Source organism: Hipposideros armiger, unplaced genomic scaffold (assembly GCF_001890085.2).
Source record: "Hipposideros armiger isolate ML-2016 unplaced genomic scaffold, ASM189008v1 scaffold_23, whole genome shotgun sequence".
Lineage (NCBI taxonomy): Eukaryota > Metazoa > Chordata > Mammalia > Chiroptera > Hipposideridae > Hipposideros > Hipposideros armiger.
This window is the reverse complement of record NW_017731373.1, coordinates 5,341,820-5,367,751: the sequence shown is the minus strand read 5'-3', so window position 1 is coordinate 5,367,751 and position 25,932 is coordinate 5,341,820. Positions and strand designations below refer to the sequence as shown.

At 41.1% G+C, this 25,932-nt stretch overlaps 1 protein-coding gene across 23 annotated transcripts in view; it reads right to left on the bottom strand.

Moving 5' to 3' along the window:
• CFLAR (CASP8 and FADD like apoptosis regulator) overlaps positions 1–25,932 on the bottom strand; it is a 41,648-nt gene that overhangs the window by 3,392 nt on the left and 12,324 nt on the right. For 13 of the 23 annotated variants that reach the window (XM_019635696.1, XM_019635688.1, XM_019635689.1 and 10 more), the window contains 8 exons: positions 24,773–24,878; positions 23,093–23,228; positions 21,430–21,515; positions 18,933–18,990; positions 16,205–16,254; positions 15,447–15,528; positions 4,502–5,012; positions 2,589–2,971 (listed from right to left, as the gene is read on the bottom strand). In XM_019635696.1, coding sequence (XP_019491241.1) covers positions 2,833–2,971; positions 4,502–5,012; positions 15,447–15,528; positions 16,205–16,254; positions 18,933–18,990; positions 21,430–21,515; positions 23,093–23,228; positions 24,773–24,871 — 1,161 coding nt within the window. In that variant the 5' untranslated portion in view covers positions 24,872–24,878 and the 3' untranslated portion in view covers positions 2,589–2,832. The other 10 variants (XM_019635694.1, XR_002123158.1, XM_019635693.1 and 7 more) reach the window with 10 other exon arrangements.

Sequence of the window (25,932 nt, the reverse complement as noted above, 5' to 3'; positions counted from 1 at the left end):
GCGATGGTTAAGAACTGGCTTGGGACGCCAGAGGGCCCCGGTTCAGATCCCACATATGAGGGCCAGTGACACTGCCCTCCACAGCTAAGATGCTGGACAACAGCTCAACGTGGAGCTGGGCTGCTGGGAGTAGCCAGCGACGATGTAGGCCCCTGCTGTAGTGGGCTGCCATGGGCTACCATATGTAGCCAGCAGCCAGCATGAGCGACTAGCAGCCGCAGTGAGCGGCCGTCCAGAAGCCGGCGACTGATCTGCCTCACCCGGGGAAGAGCGCAATGATGGTGCCAACTTGGGCCAGTGAAGCGACATCCTCCACAACTAGACTGAAGAAAAAATGACAGCCAACTTGTCTGTTCCCCTTCCCCCAATTACCTAGCACTGTTCCCATCCCCCCAATTCCCCAATAAAAATCTTAAAAAAAAAGAAAAGAAAAGAAACAAACAAACAGCATAACTAAATTTAAAAATTATTAAAAAAAAAAAAGACAAGACATGTGGTCATGCCACCTCTCTTCGGGGAGAGGATGGGGCTGGAAATGTAAGGTAATGACTCTCACAAACAGCTGAGTGCAGTCTGATGCCTTCCCTGGAATGCATGCCACATATTTCCGATGTTTGTTCTAATTTCTAAAGAACACCAGAATATAAGGCTGGTTGTAAACATTCTAGATCTGGCACTACCACTGATTTTCTTTGAGATTTGGGAACAAGTCACTTAAAAGCTGTGTGCCTCAATTTCTTCAATCATAAAATAAATGTTCTTCTTTTGGAATACATTATGGTTGACAACCCCACAGGGAAGCTCTGTGCCTCACTTTTTCCTAACTAACAGGATCCCAGCTTTTGGAAACCATGTGCCTCAAAGAGCTGAACCCCTCCCAGTCCCAGGGGACTGAATCTGGGCTAGTATAAACCAACCATACTAATCCCATTCCTTCTGCCAATGATTAGTTTAAGAATGGACATCTTGAGGAGGAGGGCTCTGGGAAATTTTTCCTTTATCTTAAGAAGAGACACAAGGAAGAGATATTTACTCTTCTGTCCTTTAGGTGTGATACTTGAACCTGTGGCCATCTTGTGACCATTAGAAGGCAAATCTGAAAATAAAAGCCAAAACACTAACTACAGAGGAAAGGTGGAAAGCATGAAGTCCTTGATTACATCATTGAGCCAATGAATTAACCAATCAAGCAACTACTCCCCTACCTCTAGACCTGCTGCTTAATGAAGGTAAACAAACAAAAAACTGGGTCTTTTGGTTATAAGTTACGTCTTGTTACTTGCATCTAAAACATTCTGAATGATACAATACTTACCATCTAGAACCAAGAAGGCACACATTAATGTGAAAGATTTTCAAAATTCAATGTACAAGATTACACAAGATACTACATTACTTTTTATTTTTAAATATAAATAGAAATTAGACTATAGTAAGAATACACAGGGGAAACTAGGTCACAAAAAATCAAAACAAATCTGATGGTCCAGTCAATAATTTCAGCAATGTGTTTATCTGTACCAATGGATAAAGTGTAACTATAAAAAACAGCTCATCTGATTGGATGATGGACTCAGGTAAATCGCCTTGGAAGGCATTCTAAGACTTACAACTCAAGCCCTGAGTCATAGACTACCTACTCTGACCATTAACCTTAGAGAATCTGACAGGAAAATCTGAAAAAATAAGAATATAAATAACAACAATTAAGAAATGTCCAAATACACTAAACAAATACTCTTGGTAAAGAAGTATGCTGATCAGTTTTGTAATCATTGTAATATTGTCTATTTTTTTTAAAAGATTTCATTGGGGAATTGGAGGGGAACAGTGCTGGGGAATCGGGGGGGGGGGGGAAGGGGAACAGACAAGTTGCTGTCCTTTTGTTCTTCAGTCTAGTTGTGGAGGATGCTGCTTCACTTGCCCAAGTCGGCACCATCATTGCGCTCTTCCCGGTCAAGGCAGATCAGTCACCGGCTTCTGGACGGCCACTCACGCTGGCTGCTGGCTACACACAGTAACCCAGGGCAGCCCACTGCAGCAGGGGCTGCAGCCTACGCCGTCGCCAGCAACTCACGGCAGCCCAGATCCAGGTTGAGCTGTTCAGCATCTTAGCTGTAGAGGGCAGTGTCACTGGCCCGCATATGTGGGATCCGAACCAGGGCCCTCTGGCATCCCAGGCCAGCTCTTAACCAACGTGCCACTCGGCCGGCCCTGCTTTTGTTTTTTAAGGAGGGCACAGCTCACAATGGCCCATGCGGGGATCGAACTGGCAACCTTAGTGTTATCAGCATCATGCTGTAACCAACTGCGGTAACCGGCCACCCCACTTATGCTGTTTTGATTACTATAGCCTTGTAGTATAATTTGATATCAGACAGCATGATACCTCCAGCTTTGTTCTTTCTCAGGATTGCCATGGTTATTCTGGGTTTTTATATTTTATGATTCATATTTTATGATTCCATATTTTATGATTCCATATGATTCATATTTTATGATTCCATATAATATGATTCCATATTATATGATTCCAAGTATGAATATTTTATGATTCCAAAATATGATTCCATAAAATCATATTTTATGATTCCATATATTTTATGAATCATATTTTATGATTCCATATGGAATCCAAAAAATTCCATATTTTATGATTCCACCTCAGAAGCTATAGTCAAATACTGCTTTCTGTCAAGCATCCCTCACAGAGGGTGATATCAGCACAGGCCAAGATCTCACTTCACCCACATCACATTTATACACACTAACCTAAAAACTACTTTCTGGCTAGTAATAGAGAATGTAGGGCTAAAAAGGGCCTTTGGTTTTTCATTTGCAAGAGAGGATGAGTTTCTTTCTCAGAGTGTGCTGCAGCCCGACGTAGTACCTCTCCTTAAGAGACACTCTGGTGTTCCAGTCATACACACTGTCATTGAGTTCAAGGTGGAGTTCCAGAAGTGGGCGTCTTCTGGAGGGAAGAAGAAAGGCAAAAATGAATGCCATGCAAATATCAAAGAGGAGACAGATTATCACTAGGGTAAAATGAGCCAACTGTCATGAAAGTGCTTTGAAATTGTTCTTTTCTAAATACTCTACAAACAGCTTCGTACGTCCAGCCAGGTGGCAGCACTCTGGCCCAATGACCTCAGTTTCCCTCCCCAAGGAGAAATTGAGCCTTACTCTGGAGACACACTAGCCAAATGATGACCCGCCTGGATCATCTCTATGCAAAGGCAGGATGCATGTAAAAGACCAATAATACCGCTGGCCCATGGAGTGTCCGCTTTGGAAGGTGGAGCTGCTCCTGCTCTAGCTCTCCCCTTATTGCTGAGCCACCACTGAGGGGGCTGGGGGCCGCAGGCCATGAGATTTATTCCTGGGGTCCCCAGAGCTACAACAGAATGCATTTCACAGGCGGCTCAGAAGCATCATTCTAAACTGTAATTGGGGGCAACTGAAAAAAAGACTGCTAATCTTACATTTGAGGGAAAGTATGACACCATTCAGCTTAAATGGAAACCAGGTCACCAGTGTTTCCCTTAGAAAAGTATTCTTGCCAATAAACATCAAAATGTCTATATAACAAAAACTTGCAGACCTGAACAGTCAGGTACCATTATTCACCTGTCAAATTGTCAAGACTTGGGGAAATAAGAGTACGCAGTGCCGCTGAGAACTCGGGGACACAGACACTCTCATCCGAAGCTAGTATAACTGTCCCAGAGGACAATCTGAGAAGATGCATCAAGGGCTTTTAAAAGTACATGTCATTTTGACACAGTAATTCCACTTCTGAGAATTTTCCCAAGAAAACAATTAAAGATAAACACAAATACTGGGTTACAAAGATGCTGAAAACTTTCTTTTTGTGAAAGCAAAACACAGTCCAATGCCTGAAGATTGGTCAAGTAAATTATGCTACAGCCATATTATGGTTACTCTGGAGACATTAAAATGATGCTGTAGAAAGAAATGTGACTACTGACATGTGAAAATGTATGTGATATACTGTTACACAAACTAAAAGCGGGTTTTAAAGTAATAGCAGATGATGATTCCATTTTGACTTAAAAAATATTAATGTATGATTGTCTGGATATCCAAAAAATATCTGGAAGGCAATATGACAAGATTTGATTAACAGAGGTTGGTTCTAATAAGTAGGATTAGGACTGCTTCTTATGTTCTGCTTTTAGCATCTATATTTCATGTGTTTTATATATACATATGAGAGAGAGAGAGAGAGAATGAATTGCTTTTGTAATACCAACAATGAACATTTTCTTAATTTTGAAAAAAAATATCCAAACTACAAGCTGACTAATAAGTGACTTCTGAAAGCACAAAGCTTTCATACACTGTGTGGGGTCTGCATCATAGTCCTAAGGAAAACCCTCCCTGCTTAGAAACGTATCAAACATGGCAGTGGTAATCTCCAAATCAGTAGCAGGAAAATAAACAAGTGGTCCAGGGAAGGGCCACGACCTAGGTGGCTCACCTTTCTTTCCTCAGTATCTCGGAGAGGCACTTCAGGTACAGGGATGGTGAGCTGGAGGGCCGCTCCAGCAGAGACACGTCTGCTTTGCACAGGCTCCAGAAGAAATCAGCTTCTCGGTGAACTGTGCAGGGCCCTGGCTGCCTTGCCTTAGAATCCACATTGTTCACTGCTGGCCCATCTACCTCCAGGATGCTGCTGTCCTCTGGGAGGCTGTCTGACACGACGTAGTTCTGAATAAAAAAGAGCTTTGGCTTTCCTAAGAGAGAAGGGCATGCATCTCCCATGAACATCCTCCTGATCTGATCCAAGGGGAACCCTGAGTGAGTCTGATCCACACCAAACATACTCTGGGAGCCCCCTCGGCTCACCAGGACACACACAAAGCTGTCATAGTCTTGATGTTGAGGCTTATGGGCAACTTGGCGAAGAATCTGAATTAAATGGCTCATACTCGGATACAAGCAAATCTGGACATCATAACCCAAGGAAGTGAAGGTGTCCTGAAGAACCTCTGCGGGAAAAAAAAAGGCCCTTTCTTAAAATAATAGACAAGTACATAGGAATATACTGTATATATTTGCAGAGCTCAGATCCCAACAGCTGCAGAAAGGGTGGCATGCGTCATGAGTTCCCTCACCTCCACCTGCTGTGGGCTGATATGAATCAAGCCCCTAATATACAAGTAGTGACTGTTTCCAGACTCTCCAGTTCTTCTCATGACCTGCTTTCCAGTGTAATTTTCAACTACACAGTGCCTCCAAAGATTCCTCTCCTAGTTTCCAGGAATCCTGGGTTGACTTTGCCTCCAGAGGCAGTGGAAGGCAGTGGAAAAAGAAGACTTTGAGTCTGCTGGCCCTGCCTCACCTAAGGGCCACATGACCTTTAGGAAATGAGTCTTCTTAGCTTTAAATGGAAGTAATGATACCCACTCTGTGACAACGCTGTGAGGATTAAATGAGATAATACAAATAAAACTCCTGGTGCTCAATAAAAATCAGTTCCCATTCCCTTAAGACAAAATTTTTTTTGTCCATCTTCTAGAAGTTTTGATGGCCGTGGAATCATAGAAACTCTACCCAGTCCACTTCTTTCCTATTTTCTCAGTTTGCTTTCATTGAAGAAATAAACACAGCCTCCAGAATTGTTTTCTTTCTCAGAGCAAGAAAGACAACTTTGTCTTCCTTATTCAAAACTTCTCCATTCTTTCGAGCCACCCATTAATTTTCTGTTTCTTATCTGAGGGGTGCCTCCAGTGTTTAGTTCCTCTGAGGGGAAGAAAAACTGTTCTGTCCTAAGCCCAGAGGCTAAACAAGCATCTCCTAATTCAGGTCTCACCTAAACCATTAGCCCATTAACTTCTCTGGGTTTGTTTCCATGTCTCATGACTATGTGCCCATCTCTCTTCTTCCCCTGGGGTATGGTCTTCCAGAAGTCCACCAATGCATTCACCCCAAACCAAATGACACACAGTAATTAGAACAGATGTCACTTCCACCAAGGAACAGAGGGGTCCCACCTTCTACCAGTTTAGGCATCACAGGAAAGCATCACGGGGAGATATACAACTGAAGGTACACATAACTGTTTACTACAAATTCTCAGTTCTATACACTAAATGGGAACAATTTAAAGTCTGGATAGTCACAAATAATTCAAAGATTCACAGCTTCAACCACCTTCTTGCCCTGCAACCTTTACCGAGCACTAACTATAAAAGTGAAAAACCAAGCAATCGCAATTTCTCTTCTATTGATAGCTTCTCAGCAGGAAATAGGAAAAAAGATAAAAGGTACGAAAAGAAACACAGCTGTGGATAAACAAACAGCTAGAATAACAGCCACTGAATACATAAGAGTTGGCCTGAGTGCTCTGAATTTAATTTATCCAGCCTATGAACAGTATCTGGACACATTCACATAGGGTCGAGTAGAACTTTACACTAAGAAGAGCTAAGACCGTGGCCTCACATGCTACTAGATTTGGCACTTTTAAATATGTCCACGAGTTCTTTGACACTCCTCCCTTAAAAAGATAGAGAGTAATTACCTCCTCTTGAATGAAGACCATACCTGGTAACTTGTTTTTAATGAATGGAATGTGGCAGAAGGGATACTATGTGACTTCCAAAGCTAGATCCCAAAAAGGTTAGTTTCCTCCTGGCTCTTTCTCCCTTTTGAATTGCTCATCCTGGGGGAAGCCAGCTGCAATGTCAAGCAGTCCCATGAAGAGGCCCAGGAAAAATGGAGGCCTCGCACCAACTTTCCAGCCACATGAGTGAGCCACTAGAGAAGATCCTTTAATCCCACTCACGCCTTCAGATGCCCCCAGCTGACATTTGACCACTACTTCCTGAGAGACTCTGAGCCAGAACAGCGCAGCTCAGCCACTCGTAAATTCCCGAGCCACAGAAATTTTGAGAGATATAAATATATTAGCATCATTCTTTTAAGCCACTAAATTTTGGAGTGACTTGTACACATTATTAAATATTTCACCAGGTAAGTCCTTTGACTTCTTTTGTCAGGAAAAGGAAATACAATATCCATGACTTAAGACTGTAGATGGGCTATTTACCTATTTTGCTGTGTATAATGTGTACTTTTTTGCCCAAATTTGTGAGGGAAAAATAAGGATGCTCATTATATATGGATAGTACTAATTCCGTATTTATATAAATGTTTTTAATTCTTTTATTTATGCTTATGAGTTTAAAGTGTCACTCTAGAAATCAATAACAATATCCATATGCAAAATAATACCCTGGAATAGGATAACTGGTTTTGTTCAACTTACAATGAACTTGCAACAACGAAGTGTTCTTGGCCTTCTCTGATGCATAAATCGTAAATTTGTTAATGGTACGTACAATTTCTTGTACCATAATACGTTAAAAAATAAATGCTAAAATTCCTTTATAATACAAAAAAACAAGTACCTAAATGTAAATAGATAAAAATTTAATTAAAAAATTAAAACAAAAGATTTTTTTCCCCTGAAAGTTTGGGCCAAAACGTGGGTGCACATTATACATGGGAGCACATTATACATGGAAAAATATAGTACTTGTCTCCTCTGCCTACCCACGGGTAAGGGTGAAAAAAAAATGAATTATCTATCACATAATAATGAAGACATATAAACTGAATAAATGAGAAACATAAACAGAAATAATCTCAGAGACACAGAGGAAAAACTGAGGGTTACTAGTAGGGAGTGGGTAGAGATGAAGGGGAAGGGGAAGGGACGAGACAATTCAAACTGGTAACTACAATATGGCCCCAGGGATAGAAAAGACAGTCTGGGAAATATAATCAATAATGTTGGAAATACTTTTTAGGGGGCCAGATGGACTCATGTCTTGTTAGGGAGACCACTGCATAGATGGTGTAGAGGCCTGACCACCGCACTGTATTTCTGAAGCTGATGTTGAATACTATTGTATGTCAACTACAATTATATATACATATAGTCACAGGATGTGGAGTAGAGAGTGGGAATGGAGTCAATGGAATTGTAATAGATAAGCATGATATCGGGGGTGGAAGGGCAGTAGATGGGGGAGGGGGGTTGTTTCTGTATGAGGGGTGAAAAGGATAACTATTGCATTGTTCTGTACACCTGAAACTAATAATAAAAAAAAGAAAAAGAAAAAAAAATAATAAATTAGCTCATGAAAAAAATAATAATAATAATGAAGAGATATAAAGAAGTTGCCAATCTCCTTAAAATCCTATGATAAATAAGTATTATCCAGAAAACGAAGAACACAATACACAGTGGCTGATATCCTATTAAATAACTTACTTGTCCTCACAGGATCTCAGTGTAGCAGAAAAGGCCTAGCAGTGTTGCCCCTGCATCGCCTCTGAGGGTGTGGGCAAGGCTTCGGTACCCAGGACTGTGCTCAGATTGAAACCCAGGCTGTACAGTGAGAGAACCTGTACTAGGACCCCAGCTCCATCATTGTGTTTTATGCCAAATACAGTAAAACCTTGGATTGCGAGTGACTTGGTTTGCGAGTGCTCCGCAAGATGAGCAAACATTTCTAATACATTTTAACGTGGTAAATGAGCAATGTCTTGCAATACAAGTAGTTTGTTTCTAGAACAAATTATGCTCGCAAACCAAGGTATGACTGTACTTCCTTTCAGGACTCACATGTCTCCAATCACTGAATATTCTCTCCAGTAGGGGGCAGAAGCAAACAGAAACACCAGCCTCAAAGCTGTGTTTACTTCCCTTAGAATGGTTCACTTCCCTCAAAACTCTCACTTCACTGATACATTTCCTCTCTTCTCAAAGTCTTTGAAAGAAAGCCATAGTCTCTCTTTCCATGCTGATATGCAGAGACAAATGCTGTCCTGTGCCTTCCGCCTCTTCGCTTTATCTGGGCTCCCTGTAAGTTCTTGCTGGAGCAGCAGATGTCACACGGCAGTGAGCAGGCAGCTGCATGGTACAGGGTAAAAGAGGAACCAGGCTTGGAATCACAAGATCTGAGTTTAAGTTCTGCCTCCTCACCCTACTTGCTGGGTCTGAACTTTGCCTGGTCCTGAAAGAGGACTAACTTACACAAGCAGAGGGACTAAGAAGGCCATGATAGGAATCTGAGGTCTGAGGCAGGGAATCCTTAACCAAATAAAAGAGGAGAAAAAAGGCTAAAGCTGGAAGTGAAACCGAAAACCATCCAGGTCCTCACTGCCAAGAATAGACCAACATCAAATCTGGACAGGCCTCAGCCCAAGATGGAGCACTTTAAATATCCCTCTAGCAACACAGTCACTCAAGAGATACAGGCTGAAGTCATCGCAGCTGACATTTCTCATTAATATCACATCTTTCCTCTATCAGATAGTGAGGTGGCGTGGCAACTGATGTTAGCTGGCAATTGCCACTTTCTTTCTTGGGCCACAAGAACATGGATATAGCCAGTCTAATTTATAGGATCAAAGGGATGGTAACAGTGTGACTTTGAACAAGTTACAGCCTCAGTTTATTCACCTATAAAATGGGATTGATACTAATGCCTACACTGTAGTCTTCAAAAGATGGTTGTGAGGATCCAATGAGGTTTCTGTCAAGATACTTTACGCCATCTGTACCAACATGGATGAACCTGGAGGGTATTATGCTAAACGAAATAAGTCAGTCAGAGAAAGACAAATACCATATGATCTCACTTATATGTGGAATCTAAAGAACAGAATAAATGAGCAAAGTAAACAGAAATAGACTCATAGATACAGAGAACAAACTGATGGTTGCTAGATGGGAGGGGGGTCAGGGGATGGGGGAGAAGGTAAAGGGACTAGAAAGTACAAACTGGTAGTCACAAAATAGTGATGGGGATGTGAAATATAATATGGGGAATGTAATCGATAATGTTGTAAAGATTATGTAGGGTGCCAGATGGGTGCTGGACTTATTAGGGGGATCACTTCATAGATTATATAAATGCCTAACCACTGTGCTGTACACCTGAAACTAATATAAATATTGAATGTCAACTATAATTAAATGTATGTGTGTGTATATATATATATGTATATATATATACATATATATACATATATATATATATATATATTACATCGTATAGTCACGGGATGTCAAGTATAGCATAGGGAATATAGTCAATGGTATTGTAATAGATATGTACGATGTCAGATGGGTAGTAGACTTGGTGGGGTTATCACTTTGTGAGGGGTGTAAATGTTATACCCCTGAAACTAATAAAATTAAATTTTAAAAATAGTAAAAAAATAAAATTTTAATTTAAAGAAGATACTTTGCAAACTGTGAGGCTTAAAAATGTAAGAGAATAATTTTAAAGAAAAATAAAGGCAGCTATTTCAAATCACCAGTCAGAGAGCCTGTAGTGCATCTCTCTCATGGAATCTACCTCCTTAGAACCTAGAGAGAGGTCTCTATCTCCTAAACTAAAATGGGCCCATGTAGCACAGTAACTGCCTGTCCTTTCCTGCAAATTGGGGAAGAAAAACTTGGGTGCTGGGTGTGGAAAGTAAAACAGCAACGAACTGCAGAAGTCCCACTTCTCATTCTACTCACCCTGGAAACTCCACTCCCGACCTAGCCCTTTGTAAAACTTCTGTTCTTTACAAACTACCTTCCTGAAAAGACAGGGTTGGTTTTTGTGTTGTTTTGTTTTTTTTCTGGCTATACAGTTAGGACGGGGCTGTTAGCAAAGCATCTCCCCAAACTACGACAGGCTTTCAGGACTTCTGTTGCTCTGTTAGACAAGAAGGTTTACTTAGTCAAGATTTTCAAGGAAAATGTGCAGCATCTGCTAGAGAAATCGAAGTCTTAGCCTGGTTTAAAAGTACAGAAAAATGTTCAAGCTTCTCAGAAAGAGCCAGGAAGAAAACAGAGAGAAAGAAACACTTTCTCTTAAAATCTGCAACACCTTCTTTCATTTAGGAGCCTACAAATCAGCCAGACCTTTAGATCAAGGCCCAGAGTCCATCTGTCTGTGACACGAGTCATTCGATTCTCCATTCTAACAAGATCAAAAGTCAGCTTTACATCAGGGCACCACGAATCGGGGCCTGACTTTGCAAAGTCACTGACACAGACAACGCAACACCAGGACTTATTTTTTAATTCTACCAAACTGAGATAATTAGCCCCAAATCCCTAAGCCTCTCTGTCTGCTCCAAGAAGATGTTACTGACCTCTATAAGGATTCTTCTCAAGAACAAGCCACCAAAAAGTAATCACCTTATCTTTGTTCACAATGTGGCTCTGAGAACAGACTCCACCTCACAGCCTCCAAATTTGCTTCACACAGGGCAAAACATGGTGCTCTGCACATAGTAGGTACTCAACAAACACTTATGGGATAAAGGAAGAATAAACCTATAAAAGTCTGATTTTTTTGTTGTTCTTTTGAGGACAGGTATAAAAGAGTCTTCTAAATTCTACAGATACAAAGGCATGGTTTTAGAAACACACTGAGACTAGAAGAGCTTACTCCTTCATTCATTCACCCACCTAATACTGACTGGGCTTCTATGTGCCAGGCACTATCCCGGGTACTGAAGACACATTGTAAAAGAGATGGACAAGCTCCGCACCCTCATGGGACTAACATTATAGCAAAGTAGCTAAGAGCACAGGCTTTGGAGTCCAGCTTTCAAATCCCAGCTCTATCAGTTACTAGAGAAGTTAGGGAGTGAGTTCACTGTGCTCTGCTTGCTCACCTTGAAAATGGGGCTAATAGTCCCTATCTTACAGTATTATTTATGAAGATTAAGTGAGAATCCACATAAAGGAATTAGCAAAGTACCTTGCCCATAGATCTTTAATAAATTTTACACTCTGATCGCTACCACCTCTAAGTTATTTACTGTTAGTTTCTTTTCAGAGCCCCTGTTTCAGTAGGCAATAAGGTTTTTTATGTTTGTTTGGTTTTTTTTAAAGATCTTTTTTTTAAATTGGGGAATTGGGGGGATAGGAACAGCGCTGGGGAATTGGGGGAAGGGGAACTGACAAGTTGTTGTTTTGTTCTTCAGTCTAGCTGTGGAGGACGTGGCTTCACTGGCCCAAGTTGGCACCATCATTGCGCTCTTCCCGGGCGAGGCAGATCAGTCACAGGCTTCTGGACGGATGGCCACTCACTGTGGCTGCTGGCCGCTCACGCTGGCTGCTGGCTACACATGGTAGCCCATGGCAACCCACTGCCACAGGGGCTGCAGCCTACTCCATCACCGGCGACTCACAGCAGCCCAGCTCCAGGTTGAGCTGTTGTTCAGCATCTTAGCTGTGGAGCTCAGTGTCACTGGCCCTCATATGTGGGATCCAAACCGGGGCCCTAAGCCAGTTCTTAACCATCGCGCCACTCGGCCGGCCGGGCAATAAGGTTTTATTACCAGACTCCTACACTCTTCCTAAATGCTCAGTGTCAGCCAAATGACGAAGTTAACCAGGCAAGAGACAATGGAAACCCCACATAATCGCTCTAGATGAAGCACCTCACGCTGTTCAGGTGAAAATGAAGACACGAAGAGTGCCGCACTTAATTAAAGCTACTGTCAACAAAATCAGGAACCCAGGCCTGGAGTCCTCCGTGAAAAATCACCAAGAGGGGAGTTGGGAAAGTGAAGCGATGGAGGCCGAGAGAGTGTGTGAGAAAAGGAGACAGTGCCTTCCTCTTCAGATGAGTTAAGCCTCTCCTGCTGCTCTGCGTCTCAGCTGGGCATATAATAGATTCTGTACCACTCAGCTGATAAAAGCCATAACACAGTGGGAGTAAAGTGTGCTGTCTTGTTTCGCAGCTGTCAGTTGGCCACCTGAGCCCAGGGCGAGTGTACAAGTGGCCTCAAGCCCACATATTCCTTTTGTTTCCAGAGGCAGGGAGGGCTTGAGTCAAGGAAGCAGACATACAAATGCACCGGAAGCCAATACCTGCTCTTACCTCAAGCCAAAGACACAGGTGCCACAGGCGCTCCAACTCCAGTTCTACCCTCCTTTCTATCTTTCTCACCTATCAGGTCTTGCCATTTCCTGCCCTCTCTTGCCCCAGCCTTTGTACTCAGCATCTCTTTCTCTGCCAAGCCCATTCATATTGATGACTGGTAGGTCTGTCTGGATTTCCGCCTGGGTATTTCCTCAGAAGTTACCACCTCTTGGGGCATCCCCTCCAATCCACTTAGCTCCAGCCTGTGGGGACCTGCCCAACTCCACAAAGCCCAGCCCAGGCCTCAGGCCCCCAGTTCTCTAATGCCTCGCTTATCTGTGATCAGACTCCATGTACCAAGCACAAAGCTATGCAAGTTCTAGCTTAGTGGTTTGCAGCTAAAATTAAACAAACAAAATGGAAAAATAACGTTAGCTAGTATTTATAGTGCTTATAGTGAGTGTGCCACACACGGCTCTGAGCCCTTTACAAGAATGAACGCACTCACCCCTCCCAATCTCCCTATGAAGTAGGTCCTGTTAATAACCCACTTTACAGAAGAAAAAACAGAGACATAGACAGACTAGGAAAATTTCCCAAGGTCACAAGCTAGGACATGGCAGAGCCATGATTCACACCCATGTAGTCGTGTGTGAACTCTGACCACGCTCCTGAAATACAGGAAAATACAAATATGCATTCAGTCCCTGCCCACAAGAGGCCCATAACCCAGCAAGGGAAGCAAGCAGACACTGGATTTTAGGCATAAATTCACAGCAGAGCATGGCATTATAATTCCCTTCATACAACAGATACACATCCTGCACCACGTACACTTGGGAATTGCTAATGAATGAAACAGAACCGATTACAACAGAAAGTACAATACAATTACACAGCCTCTTTTAAAGCAGGAAGTAACTCGTTGAGAAAATATTTTCCTCATACTTATATGGGGACTGTGGCTAGAAAAGGAAGGAAACGTATCTATAGCTGAGGAGACAGTATTTCTCAATCTAACCCAAAATAGGACATAAGAAAGTGACATCTTATCTGAAATCCTGGGACATCCAGCCTAATATTTGCTAATTTAACTTGTTAGATTCTCTTCCCATAAATCTCATCACAGTAACATTTTAAGTGAGTCTAAAATATAGCTCTGACTCATTCTAAAAGAATGTGGAAAGGGCCAGCCGAGTGGGGCGTTGGTTAAGAGCTGGCTTGGGACGCCAGAGGGCCCCGGTTCGGATCCCACATATGAGGGCCAGTGACACTGAGCTCCACAGCTAAGATGCTGAACAACAGCTCAACCTGGAGCTGGGCTGCAGTGAGTCGCCGGTGATGGCGTGGGCTGCAGCCCCTGCTGCAGTGGGTTGCCATGGGCTATCGTGTGTAGCCAGCAGCCAGCGTGAGCGGCCAGCAGCCGCAGTGAGCGGCCGTCCAGAAGCCTGTGACTGATCTGCCTCGCCCGGGAAGAGCACAATGATGGTGCCAACTTGGGCCAGTGAAACATCCTCCACAACTAGACTGAAGAACAAACGACAGCAACTTGTCAGTTCCCCTTCCCCCAATTCCCCAGCACTGTTCCCATTCCAATTCCCCAATAAAATTCTTTGAAAAAAAAAAAGTGGAAATATAATGATCAATCCTCTCAAGGAAAAGATAAATAATTAAACTTAATGTTATTTCACTTATCTAGATTCTTCTCATTCTCTTTTGATGTATCTACAGTGATTGATTCCATTTGAGTCAGACATCCATCAACAACTGGGCAAAAGAATCAATTCAGAGTCAAACAATGGTGACACCCAAGTAGCACAGACTCGGGCCAACAACTTTAGTTGGCAGGATTTAGGGTGGCAGAACTAAGTAACACACTGCCTTTAGGGAATACACATTTATCATATTTTTAATAGTCCCCAGAAGAGTTTTCATCATCTGTGTGGAAGAAATGATGAGGCATCTGATAATATTGAAGCCAGAAAGGCTTCCATTTTAAATGTCCCTCTAAGTCCCAGGACTCCTCCTTGCTGCAGCATCCAGCATGGAAAGACAAGACATAAGTTCACCGAGTTTCACAAATTATGCCTTTGTGCCAGACATACTAATACTACATGTTTCCCAAATCTCCTTTCAGTTTCCTCCACACAGGCTAAATTCCTGTCCACTGGGATTAGGTGGGGCCACATGAGTGAGTTCTGCCCAACAGGATGTGCGGGAAAATAACGCATTCCTAAAATCTTTTGTGAGATCCTCTACAACTTCCTTCATCCACCAGCCAGATACAGAGGATCCTGGGGAAAACTCCAAGGCCTCAGACGATGAGGTCACTAAATGACCACATGAAATAAAGTTTCCCCAGCCCAAACCACAAGAGATTGTGACCTGAGTGAGAAATTCCCCTTTATTGTTTGAAATCACAGACTTTAGCAATGGTTTGTCATAGCAGCTAACATTAATCACTCTGATGAATACAGCTTGCCTATGCTGTGACTGTGGGTGTATCAGTTAATCTATAGCATTCACACCTACCTGTGTCATTGCCAATGCAATCAATGATCAGGCAGATTCCTAAGGGCTTGCTCTGCATCCTGTATCTCTCTTCTGGTATGTGCTGGAAAGGAAAGTAGGATTGTTAAAGAAAGACTCTGGAGACTGATGTTTCCACAGGGTACCACCTACCCTGTGTACCACCTACATCTTTTCTTTTGAATTTCCTTAAACATCCCTTTGTCAGATGAGTCACTCTTAGAAGTCATCACAGCTGACATTTCCCTAATATCAAATTTTTCCTCTGTTCAGGTAACGTGCGTAAGACAAACTATTTCAGTTTTTATTTAATTTTAATGAAAACTGCAGTCTCTTTACATGTGTCTTAGCTTTGCAGGATAAAGATAATTTGAAAATTTGAAACAGAGAGCAAAGATGGATCACATATTTCCTCGGTAACCTGAGCTTGTCTAAACCAGTACAAAAGGAGACCTTCTATTGACACAAGTCAAGGTTCAGTGTCACTGCTTACTTATTTGTTGAGTAATCACTCAGCTGAAAAGAGAAGTGCCACTTTGAAATTTTCCCGCATTCCAAAGTTCACTAATGCAATCCACTTCATTTTTCTCTTTGCTATCCAAGGTTCCCCTTTAGAAGAGTTCTCAGGAGAAAACTTTAGCACTCTCAAAATCCTATTGTCACAAAAAATTCTTAATGGACAGATATTTTTAAAGAAGTCAGCATTCTCCACAGATACTGTGCATACAATACAAAAACAAATCAGATCATTTATTCTGTACCCGAGGCAAAAATGTTTCTGATTCTTGAATAGACGTCTTCACTGGTTCTCCTAGGGATGAGAGAGAAATCACTTACAAAGCTGAAAAAGAACTAAGCCACTCCTATGCTGGCTGAATTTCTTTATTTTACAACCGTTCTCTTCCCCTATTTCCCTCACCCTATATTTCTTCTTTCCTCAGCTATACTCAGCCCCAAGTTTCCAACCTCACAGTGAAAAACCTAACTGATAAGGAAACCCAAGTTCCTGTGCTAAACAGAGGTTTTATAGAAAAGCTGCTTAAATAGCAAGTGAGGGAAGGCTCTCCCTGAGGACCAGGTGACTGGTGAGTTTTCAACTTGATTGGGAGAATCTAATACCCTCATCACCCAACAATAGCAATAGCTTTCCTACATGTGCTAAAATTAGACAACACCCAAGGGAACAGCCTTAGAGGCTGAACAGATGGCCATGTTTTCTCAGTCCAGTGATACTGGGAGATTATAAAATAAAATGTCAGTGGCAAGATAGGGGACAGTTTACAAAGTAGATGAGCCTGAAGCACATTTTGTTACATAAAAATGACTTTATTAATTAATTAGCTCAGGGAGATAGAAAAACCACCAGTTTTGAAGCCATAAAGGCTAGCTCAAACCTTAACAGCATCACTGACAAGCTCTGTGATTGGAGCAAGTTTCTTCCAGAAGTCTCAGGGTATTTTTTAAAAGTCTCTAAGATGAACATACCAACATCTACTTTATAAAACTGCTGCAAAAATTAAAAGTAATGTCTAAAGACTAGCATAAAAAATGTATTGGTATGGTTTGGGGGACATAAGCACTTTCGAATGCTAAGGCTACTGTATAAGTTGAAACGGTCTTTTTAAATGACAATAAGAAATGCCCTTTAAACCATTTCTGCTTCGAGAAGTTTATCCTAAGGAAATAATAGAGCCAGTGTTTAAAAATGTCAAGAATGACATCTACTGAATGACTGTTTGTAACGGCCCCACATTAGAAAGAAACTAGAAAGCTGCCAACATGAAACAGGTTAAATAAATTAATGTACATATAATGGAATACTATGCAATATTAAAAAGGATACCTGACGTGAAAAGATATGCAGGATATATTAACTGAAAATGTATTACTAAATAATATGTATGATTATATTGAACAATGTACTTAAAAATATGTATTTGTGTGCATATACTTACACATCTATATGCTAAAAATAAGAGTCTAGAGGTATATAAATCAAACATTGACTGGTTATGTCTGATACTTGGAATTAAAAGGAAGTTTCACTTTATCTTTTTGTATTTTAGTAATCATGGATTAACAGAATTAAAAAAAAACAAAATAATCTATGTAATACGCCTATCTCAGTTTAAAGCCTTTAGTAAGAGCTTAATAAATTGTAGTTATCATCATCATTCAGCTGAAATCTATTTGGAAATCCAAATTAATATGAATACTTGGTTTGATTATTTTAAACTTGTATTAGATTAAAGCAAAGTTATCAGAATGCTTTTTTCCTTTTATTGGCAAATAAACCATGTCCAGGCAAAAGCTGGTAATAGCTCTCATAAGGGTCACTAGGGACATGCGGGAGACTCACTTACCTCACCTATCTAACAAGCCTGCAACAGGGATCACAACAGAAAGAACACCAGTTGTTTTTAATTCCTATCCAAATCTACAAATCTACCAGGTCTCCAATTTTCCCTTTAAATAGCTTTCATAGCCTTACGGGTGTTTTTTAAAAGACAGACTGTCTGAAAGTAATTACTTCAGGAAGTAATTCACTTCTCAATGGCTCTTGCTGGGGAGAGGACTTTTAGGTGGGGAAGGACAGGCGTGAGCTGCACCCTCTGGCTCATGTGGGCAAAAGGCTTCTGTTTCCAGGTGCATGCAGATAGCATATAGGCTGCCACACAAAGAAGGCTTCCATCTGGCCACTGCCCTACCCACAATGTTCCCAATCCCCATTACACACAGGTCAAAGTCCAAACTCTTCAGGTAAGGCTGAGCCTTCCTTATCTGCCTATCAACCCCGGCCTCCACTGCAGTGTGAGACTGAGTCTCAGCCCTCACTTCAAGGAGGACTCAAGACAAGCAAAAGAAATAACACTTTTTAAAACTGATGGGATCGAGTGCTGATGTTTTAAGAGGGATGAGAGAGATCATATGGGTTGCAATGACTAGTTTTTTTACTGTATTTTTTCTTTCTTTTTAGGAGAGAGGGGATGTCATCTGCAGAGTATCTAGATTTATTAAATGGGCTAGAAAACAAAATCCTAGTAGCCTTTCTTCTTCCTGATGCTCGATATTTGGTTTAACATGGCTCATTATCATGGCTAGATTGATGTTCAAACTGGCCTGGTTAGTCCATTTCAGGTAGGAATGTCACATCTCTTAAAAATATGGCCAAGAAAACATTTGAGATCTTGCTTCCTGACATTGTCCTCAGTTTGGCTCAAGTAAACTCTTATAAAAATTATCTTTAAAAACTTATATAGCCAAGATAACGAAGCTGATGGAGTAAGGGGCATTTAAATCCAAATAAGTGAATTCAATAGATAACTAGAAATGCCAATGAATACATTTTAAGATTTTAACGGCTTTTTATTTTGAGAGCTTAATTAGGATATGTATTTAACGGAAATGGCCAACTCAAACAATGCAACATTTTATACTGGAATTATCAAGCATTTATAAAGAATGAACATAAAGAAAAGTGGGTCTTACTTTGAACGTTAAGTTGTTTGACCATGAGTCTTTGTTCTTTACTTCTCCCATTCTGAAGCTTCAAATATAAAGAATAAGGTCACATTCCTTGTTAGTTTTTTCAGTCACATTATATTACACCTCTTTAAATATCTTAATAGGATTTTTCCCCAGGAAAAAAATTAAAAATATCACATTCACTGTTAAATTATATAAAGAATAGCAAGAGCCATTAACTCTGTGAATCCTATATTCTACAAAGAAACAAGGCAACTCTGAAAATACAATGAACGTGAAAATGTGCCAAACTAACATATTAGAATGTTTCAAAACAGCTGAATAAAGTCAGATGTTATGGTGTAGTAGAGTTGTTTTAAGAGCTCCAAGACAGAACAAGCTGTTGGAACATGCAATTGACCTTCAACCGAATCCTTTAACATAGAGGCAATGTATGGTTAACAGTGGGAGTTTTAGCCCGGACAAACCTGGCTATGAATCCCAATTCTGCCACTTACTAGCTGTGTAATCTCAAGCAAGCTATTTAACCTCTATATGTCTGTTTCCTTGTCTTCCAAATGAGGATAATAATAGTACCCACCTTATAAAATTTTTGTGAAAATTAAATGTATACAAAGCATTCAGCACAGTACCTAGCACATGGAAGTACTTAATACATGCCCAGTTATTTTTTTTCTATAATTGCCTAGCTATACATAAGCCACATGTGGGCTTGATTCTTGAAAATAGCTACCACTTCTGAGGGCTACAGTGGGATTGATGAATCAGAGAACGAAAGATTGAACCGACCCTTTCTCTTCTCAGATGTCAGGTCCTGTGTAAGAGGTACACATACCACATACTGTCAACCATCTGATACGCTCAGCTTTCAAATGACAGTTCTCCTCTGAAGCTATCCTAGCCAAAAGAGAGAAGTAAACTGTTCATTAAGCTGTGTCTGTAGCTAAGTCTGTGTGTCTAATTAAAGAAAAACATATAAGTTGCTTTTATCACTAATAACCAGTGACTGACGATATTAGAAGGTCAAACCCCACATGGGTGTGCATTCACTTTTACATAGTATTAAGGACATATAACACTGAAGCAAAGCTAGATTTGAAAAGCATCATACTGCAGTCATAGAATTTTTTTATTCTATAATATGTTGGTGTCATGTGTCATTTGCTGCTGTAATTTTTAAGCACTTTTGTATCCTTGTATGAGTTAACATCCGGGTATTTGGCTCTTAAATCTTGTGAGAAATTCACTGAATTCATATGCCACGGTGCCTGCTTACTAAATGAATGAATGAACAGGGTCACAGATTAATACAGCAAATTTAAGGAGAAGTTTACACACAGAGCATGTTGGTTCCCAATAGGCTTCATAGACAATGAACACAATTACTTTCATTAACAAAATAGAAAAGCAATAGTGAAAATACAACAGGCTTTTAACTAAGAATGGCAGTATAATTCATATTAGATAGGCAATAGCAATGAAAGCTCAGAAAATCTGGATCTCTATCCTAAATCAAGTTTGTCTCATGATTTGGTATCAAGAGGTTCAGAAGGACAAAAGAAACATAGTTGATTCTTGGAAAATGATAGCTATATCTAAGCTATGGCATGCCATGGTATGGAGGAAAAACCAGGGACTGGGCCCAGTTCTGGTGATAGTTGGAGGTGGGCAAACAATGTTCTTTAGGCCTAACTTTCCTTATTTGTTCAATAAGGGGTCTGCACAGTATAATCCTTAACATCCATTTTTGCTCTGAAATTCTATTGCTCAATGGTATCTCTTATAACTCATGTTCCTCATGAAACTATATCATAGGGATAGTTAATGTTTTCATCACATACTTTTATGAAAGCATTTATAATTTAACCATGAAATTGCACTGTGGTCTAAGTCCTCACTACAAATTCCACATATCTTTAGATAGCGATAAGAATGAGATTACACTAAGGATGAGATTCTCAAGATACAAAAATTAACTAAAGAATAACTCTGAGGACACTGCACCATCTACTAACACAACAACCAGAAGTGATTATGTGATATTTATGTTCACAAATCAATAACATCTCTCGATAACAAAAATGTTTTGCTGAAATTATTAAAATAAGCAAATGCTCAGAGAGGTAAATACAAAGATATTTATTTTGAAGTACTATTTTTAATAACAAAAGACTGGAAACAATCTAAATACATATACACAAGAAAAGGCTAAACATATTATACATCTAGAAAGTAGAACCACGCTCAACTATTAAAAACAATGATTAAATGGAGGCAGTTTCATAGGATTCACATGGAATAATTCCGAAGAATTCTCAGATCAGGACAATGTTAGCTTTGTAATCATAAGATATTATATATATTTTAAAGACAAATGCCCATTTCTATTACAATTTTTTTCAGATATTATAAAAGGTGTATAAGTGAGGATATGTATATTTTTAATCAAAGTTCTGAAGCTGTTTCATGCTGGGATTCCATACATTTGCTTCAGACTTACTCTTAAGTTATGTGAAGGATCCTTGAGACTCAAGTTTGGGAGAGATGCCTGGAGAGCACTGATATAACTTGTTCCCGCTCCTTGAGCTGTAAGCAGAAGAGAGGTACTGAATTCAAATTTACCAATTATTATCAAATGAATCTTCAACAATGGCTCAGTACAGGGTCAATCATCATCTTTCAAAATACCCTCAATTTTCCAGCCATCTTACTTAATTCAAAATACCAGATCAGATGACTCTTCCACCAGCATCATTAAGAATGGACTAGGAGGGCCGGCCGAGTGGCTCAGTTGATTAAGAGCTCGCTCAAGGGTTTGAGCTCTGAGCAACAGCAGTCCAAGTCCATCCAGCCCAAGCTGAGCTGCCGCTGAGCTGCCAATAGGTGGCAGGATGGCTCAGCTAAAAGAAAAAAAAAAAAAAAGTACTCTTTAAATCAACACCAAGCAAGAGAAAAAAAAAAAAAGAATGGACTAGGGCCAGCCAAGTGGCTCGTTGTTTAAGAGTTGGCTTGGGAGTGCGAGTTCTGAGCAACAGGACCGCCGGTTCAGATCTTACATGGGCCAGTGACACCGTGCCCTCTATAGCTAAGATGGTGAACAACAGCTCGACCTGGAGCTGGGCTGCCATGAGTCGCTAGCGATGGCGTAGGCTGCAGTGGGGCTGCAGTGGGCTGCCGTCAGCTATTGAGTGGTCGGCAGCCAGCGTGACAGCCGGCAGCTGACGTGAGTTGCCATGAGGCCAGCGTGAGCGGCCATCCAATGGCCAGTGACCAATCTGCCTCAGCCGGGAAGAGCACATTGATCACAATACCAACATGGGCCAGTGAAGCGAGTCCTCCACAACTAGACTGAAGAACAAAAGGACAGCAACTTGTCTGTTCCCCTTCCCCCAATTCCCCAGCGCTGTTCCCCTCCTCCAATTCCCCAATAAAATCTTTAAAAAAAAAAAAAAGATCTAAAAATTCTACTCTTGTACTTGACCTTTTATCAGTCATTTAGGTGTGGGAGGTAGAGGGCAGGGACGGGGGAAGATGTCTGTAGATCACTGGGTCTCAACCATGCCCTTGAAACTGTGACTCTGGTGGCAGTGGACTGCTAACAGAGCCCATGCTGAGGCTGAATCTAAAAGACAATGGGGCAGGAGTGGCATGTGACAGAAGGCCAGTCTGAATCTGGTCCCCTTTTCGGAGGGAGGGGTTATCAGCAGGAAAGATGCCCTTTTCCATGAGAAGATTTTGTGAAACTCAGAACACCTGCAGGGCAGCTACGGCACCTCAGTGATAAGGTACCACCCAGAGTTGGATGATGGTCAGGTCAACACTGGAACAAGGCAGCAGGGCTCAGCATCTACTCAAAAGTCCTGAATGTCCACAGCACCTCCACCTGGTGCAGACTATTTCTTGAAGGTGGGAGTATTAAGAACTGCTTAGTGGCATGTTGCAGAGGGCCAAGACTCTGTGGTCATAGGCGTGGGGTGATGAAGTCAGCAGATCTGGGATATGAAGGATACAAGGAGATATGATCTCTAATCACACTCTAGTGGGAGCTGTGGACATTCAGGTGCCATTCCATCCACACACCCAACAAATGAATCGTTACCAACCAAACCTACTATGCACAGGGTACTTTCCTTAGACCACTGAGAAGCCAAAATTCTGCTTACCAGACTGCTTGTATTTCTGGATTTTTGTCTTCAGGTCTATTCTGTGGATGTTCTTTAGGCATTTTTCTAATAAATCCAGTTGATCTGGAGCAACCAGGTTTAGTTTCTCCAATTCCATCACAAGATCCAAGAAGCTCTAAGAGAGCCACCAACAAGAAACAAATGTCAGTAGGGCTGTTAAGTCCCAAATGCAAACCTCAGGCCGTGTGATTTATAACAACAAGAAAAGGTGACAGGAAAAGGAGCCCTTTCAGACCTTCAATAATGCTAAACCAGACCCCTCCAAGGCCAGCAGCAAATTACACGCCTGGATTTTACTCAGCAAAGAGGTGGTTGGAAGCCTTTTGGTGGCCCACCTGTACCTAGTTTGGGGATGGACACATGGGCCATTTTGTGTCATTAGGGGTATGGGGAGAGAACAGGCCCTAAAAATACAGTAAAATTCTCCTGAGTTTATTCTCTTCCAAAAAATCAGGTTGGTGTTATATTGAAAAACTCTAAGGGCTTTCCTGAAAAAGGAGGAGAGAAGGTAGCTGGGGAGAAGGTTTTACTAGAAAAATCCCAATGATACAGTTTTGAAGTTCCTGAAACATTACTGGGTGTTCTAACTTATTCTGACTCCAGGAATGAGGTGGCAAAATTACAAGGTTAGGGCATTTTACTAGTCAATTAACCCTGAACCATAGGGGTTGGGAAAGAACTATACTTCAGAAACAGGTATTGCTTTTGATTTCATTTACCTTCTGTTTAACATTTGGTTACTGAACTACTATCCTTACTTTTAAACTTATTTAATTAAATCTATACGCATGATTGAGTGATAAATTGATTAGGGGACACCAGAAAAAAAGTTCTATTTTTTTTCATTTCCCTTTCCATTTTGCATTTGATAGTGGGAGTATACAGTCACCCTGTATTCCCAGATTTCAGAAACTACAATCATTGCGAAACATGAGGAAATTCTCAAGCAATGACTTACCAGAGTCCTCAAAGGCAGGTCCTTTAAGGACATATTGTTATATAATAGAGACCTGAGCTCTTCCTGGCTTGTTCTTAGGTTAGCAGTACCATATAGGATTAGCTGGAATTTAAATACTTTTCAAGCAATCACAACATCCCTGAGATCTTCACCCCTACCTAGTTTTCAACCCCTAATCTCAACTTCTGCCATTCCCCAGATATATCAACCACAAGGACCGCCTCACACCCCATCTCCACATGCAACCTAATGACTCCACACTGACGTTGAGCTACCTGAGGACAAATAAATGAGCAAGGAAAGCAAGACGAGAATGGACTAGCACTTCCCACCTGTTTCTACTCAGCACAAGCAGATGAACTGCCTAACCCTCCCAGATGATCTGTCAAACCAGGGAGAAAAACTGATGTGTAAGCCAGGCCTATGAATTTTACAAAAATAAAGGATAAAATACAAGGATGAAAGAAACACCCTGGGCCACACCAGAAGATATCACACAGAAGATATTTCCTTTCAATTCATAAACAGATTTTCTCTCCATCAATGTTATTATTTTAAAAATCCATACTATTCTCAGTTCCCGCTTTCATCCCCAGTGTGTCTCCCTGCTCAAGTGCTTGCTTCCCTCTGTTCACGCCATAAAGCATCCTCCAACTTCTGATAGGTTCTTGGGAGCATGAACCAAGAAAAAGAAAACTCACCTTATCCTTGGCTATCTTGCTTCGGCCCATATAATCCCTCATGAGAAAAAGTAATGAGGACATATCAGTTTTATCCAAATCTTCACCAATCTCAGTCATCAGAACCCTATAAAACAGACAAGTTGCTTTAGTAAATTCAGACACTAGTCCCCATGAGAACACTAAGAGCCTACGCCTCCTCTGTGCCAATAAATTGGCTAAAAGACTAGTTCTTACCCCCATCTGAATATGCCTCTGCCATAAGACAGACATCCTAGGAAGACCTCTTAAGAGAACTCAAAGAGGAAACTCATCTTTTCCCCAGTTTTCAATAGGAGATGGTACTTCTCTTTCCAACTAACTGCTCTGAAAATAACTCAGAGAATAAAAACTTCCCTAAAGAATCCCCTAACGCCCCCAGAAGTTACAACGAAATAAGTGAAGAACATGAATGACTAAGATGAAGACAGAAATAGAATTCAAAGTGATCTTGTCTTCTCTGTTTAACATGCTCCCAGGTGATGCTGATGTGATGCTGACAGAGGGACCATACTTTGAGTCATAAGACTCTAAAGCAAAGTAACACCCTAGATATCCCAGCCCACTCCAGAACTCAAAGGGTCAAAGGCATCTAGACCTTGGGGACTGTGACCATAGGTGTCTTGATCTAGAAAGCCCCTCCTGACTCAGTCACCTCTGCTCCAATTGGAGCTATCACCATGCTTTGGCGGAGCTCCCAGGCCATAATAAAGTTAGCATTATTACCTTGAAATTGTCATCACTGCTTAGAGGCCCGTTTTCCCAATCAGACTCTCATAGAGTCTTGAGGATGGAAGAGTCTTTCATTTTTTTTTGCTCTAGTGCTTCCCAAACACCTGGCACGTGTCAACCCACAAAAAGGCCCACTGAACAGATGAATAATCTAGCACTCCCCTCCCACGGCCTGGCCTTTCTGCCCAGAGGCCCTCAGAAACTGCCTCCACTTACCATATAGGAAACAGGAAAGGGAGAGAGTGTCCTAACTTACAAAAACCCAGTAGGTGCCTCCCCAAAATGTTTAGTGATGTTATATGATGGTTAGAGAGCTGAAAGACGATCAACAGTAACTACAATTACATTTGTAGAGTGCTTCATAGTTTTAAAAGGTACTTCCCATGTTAAATTAGCACAATTGCTTAAAT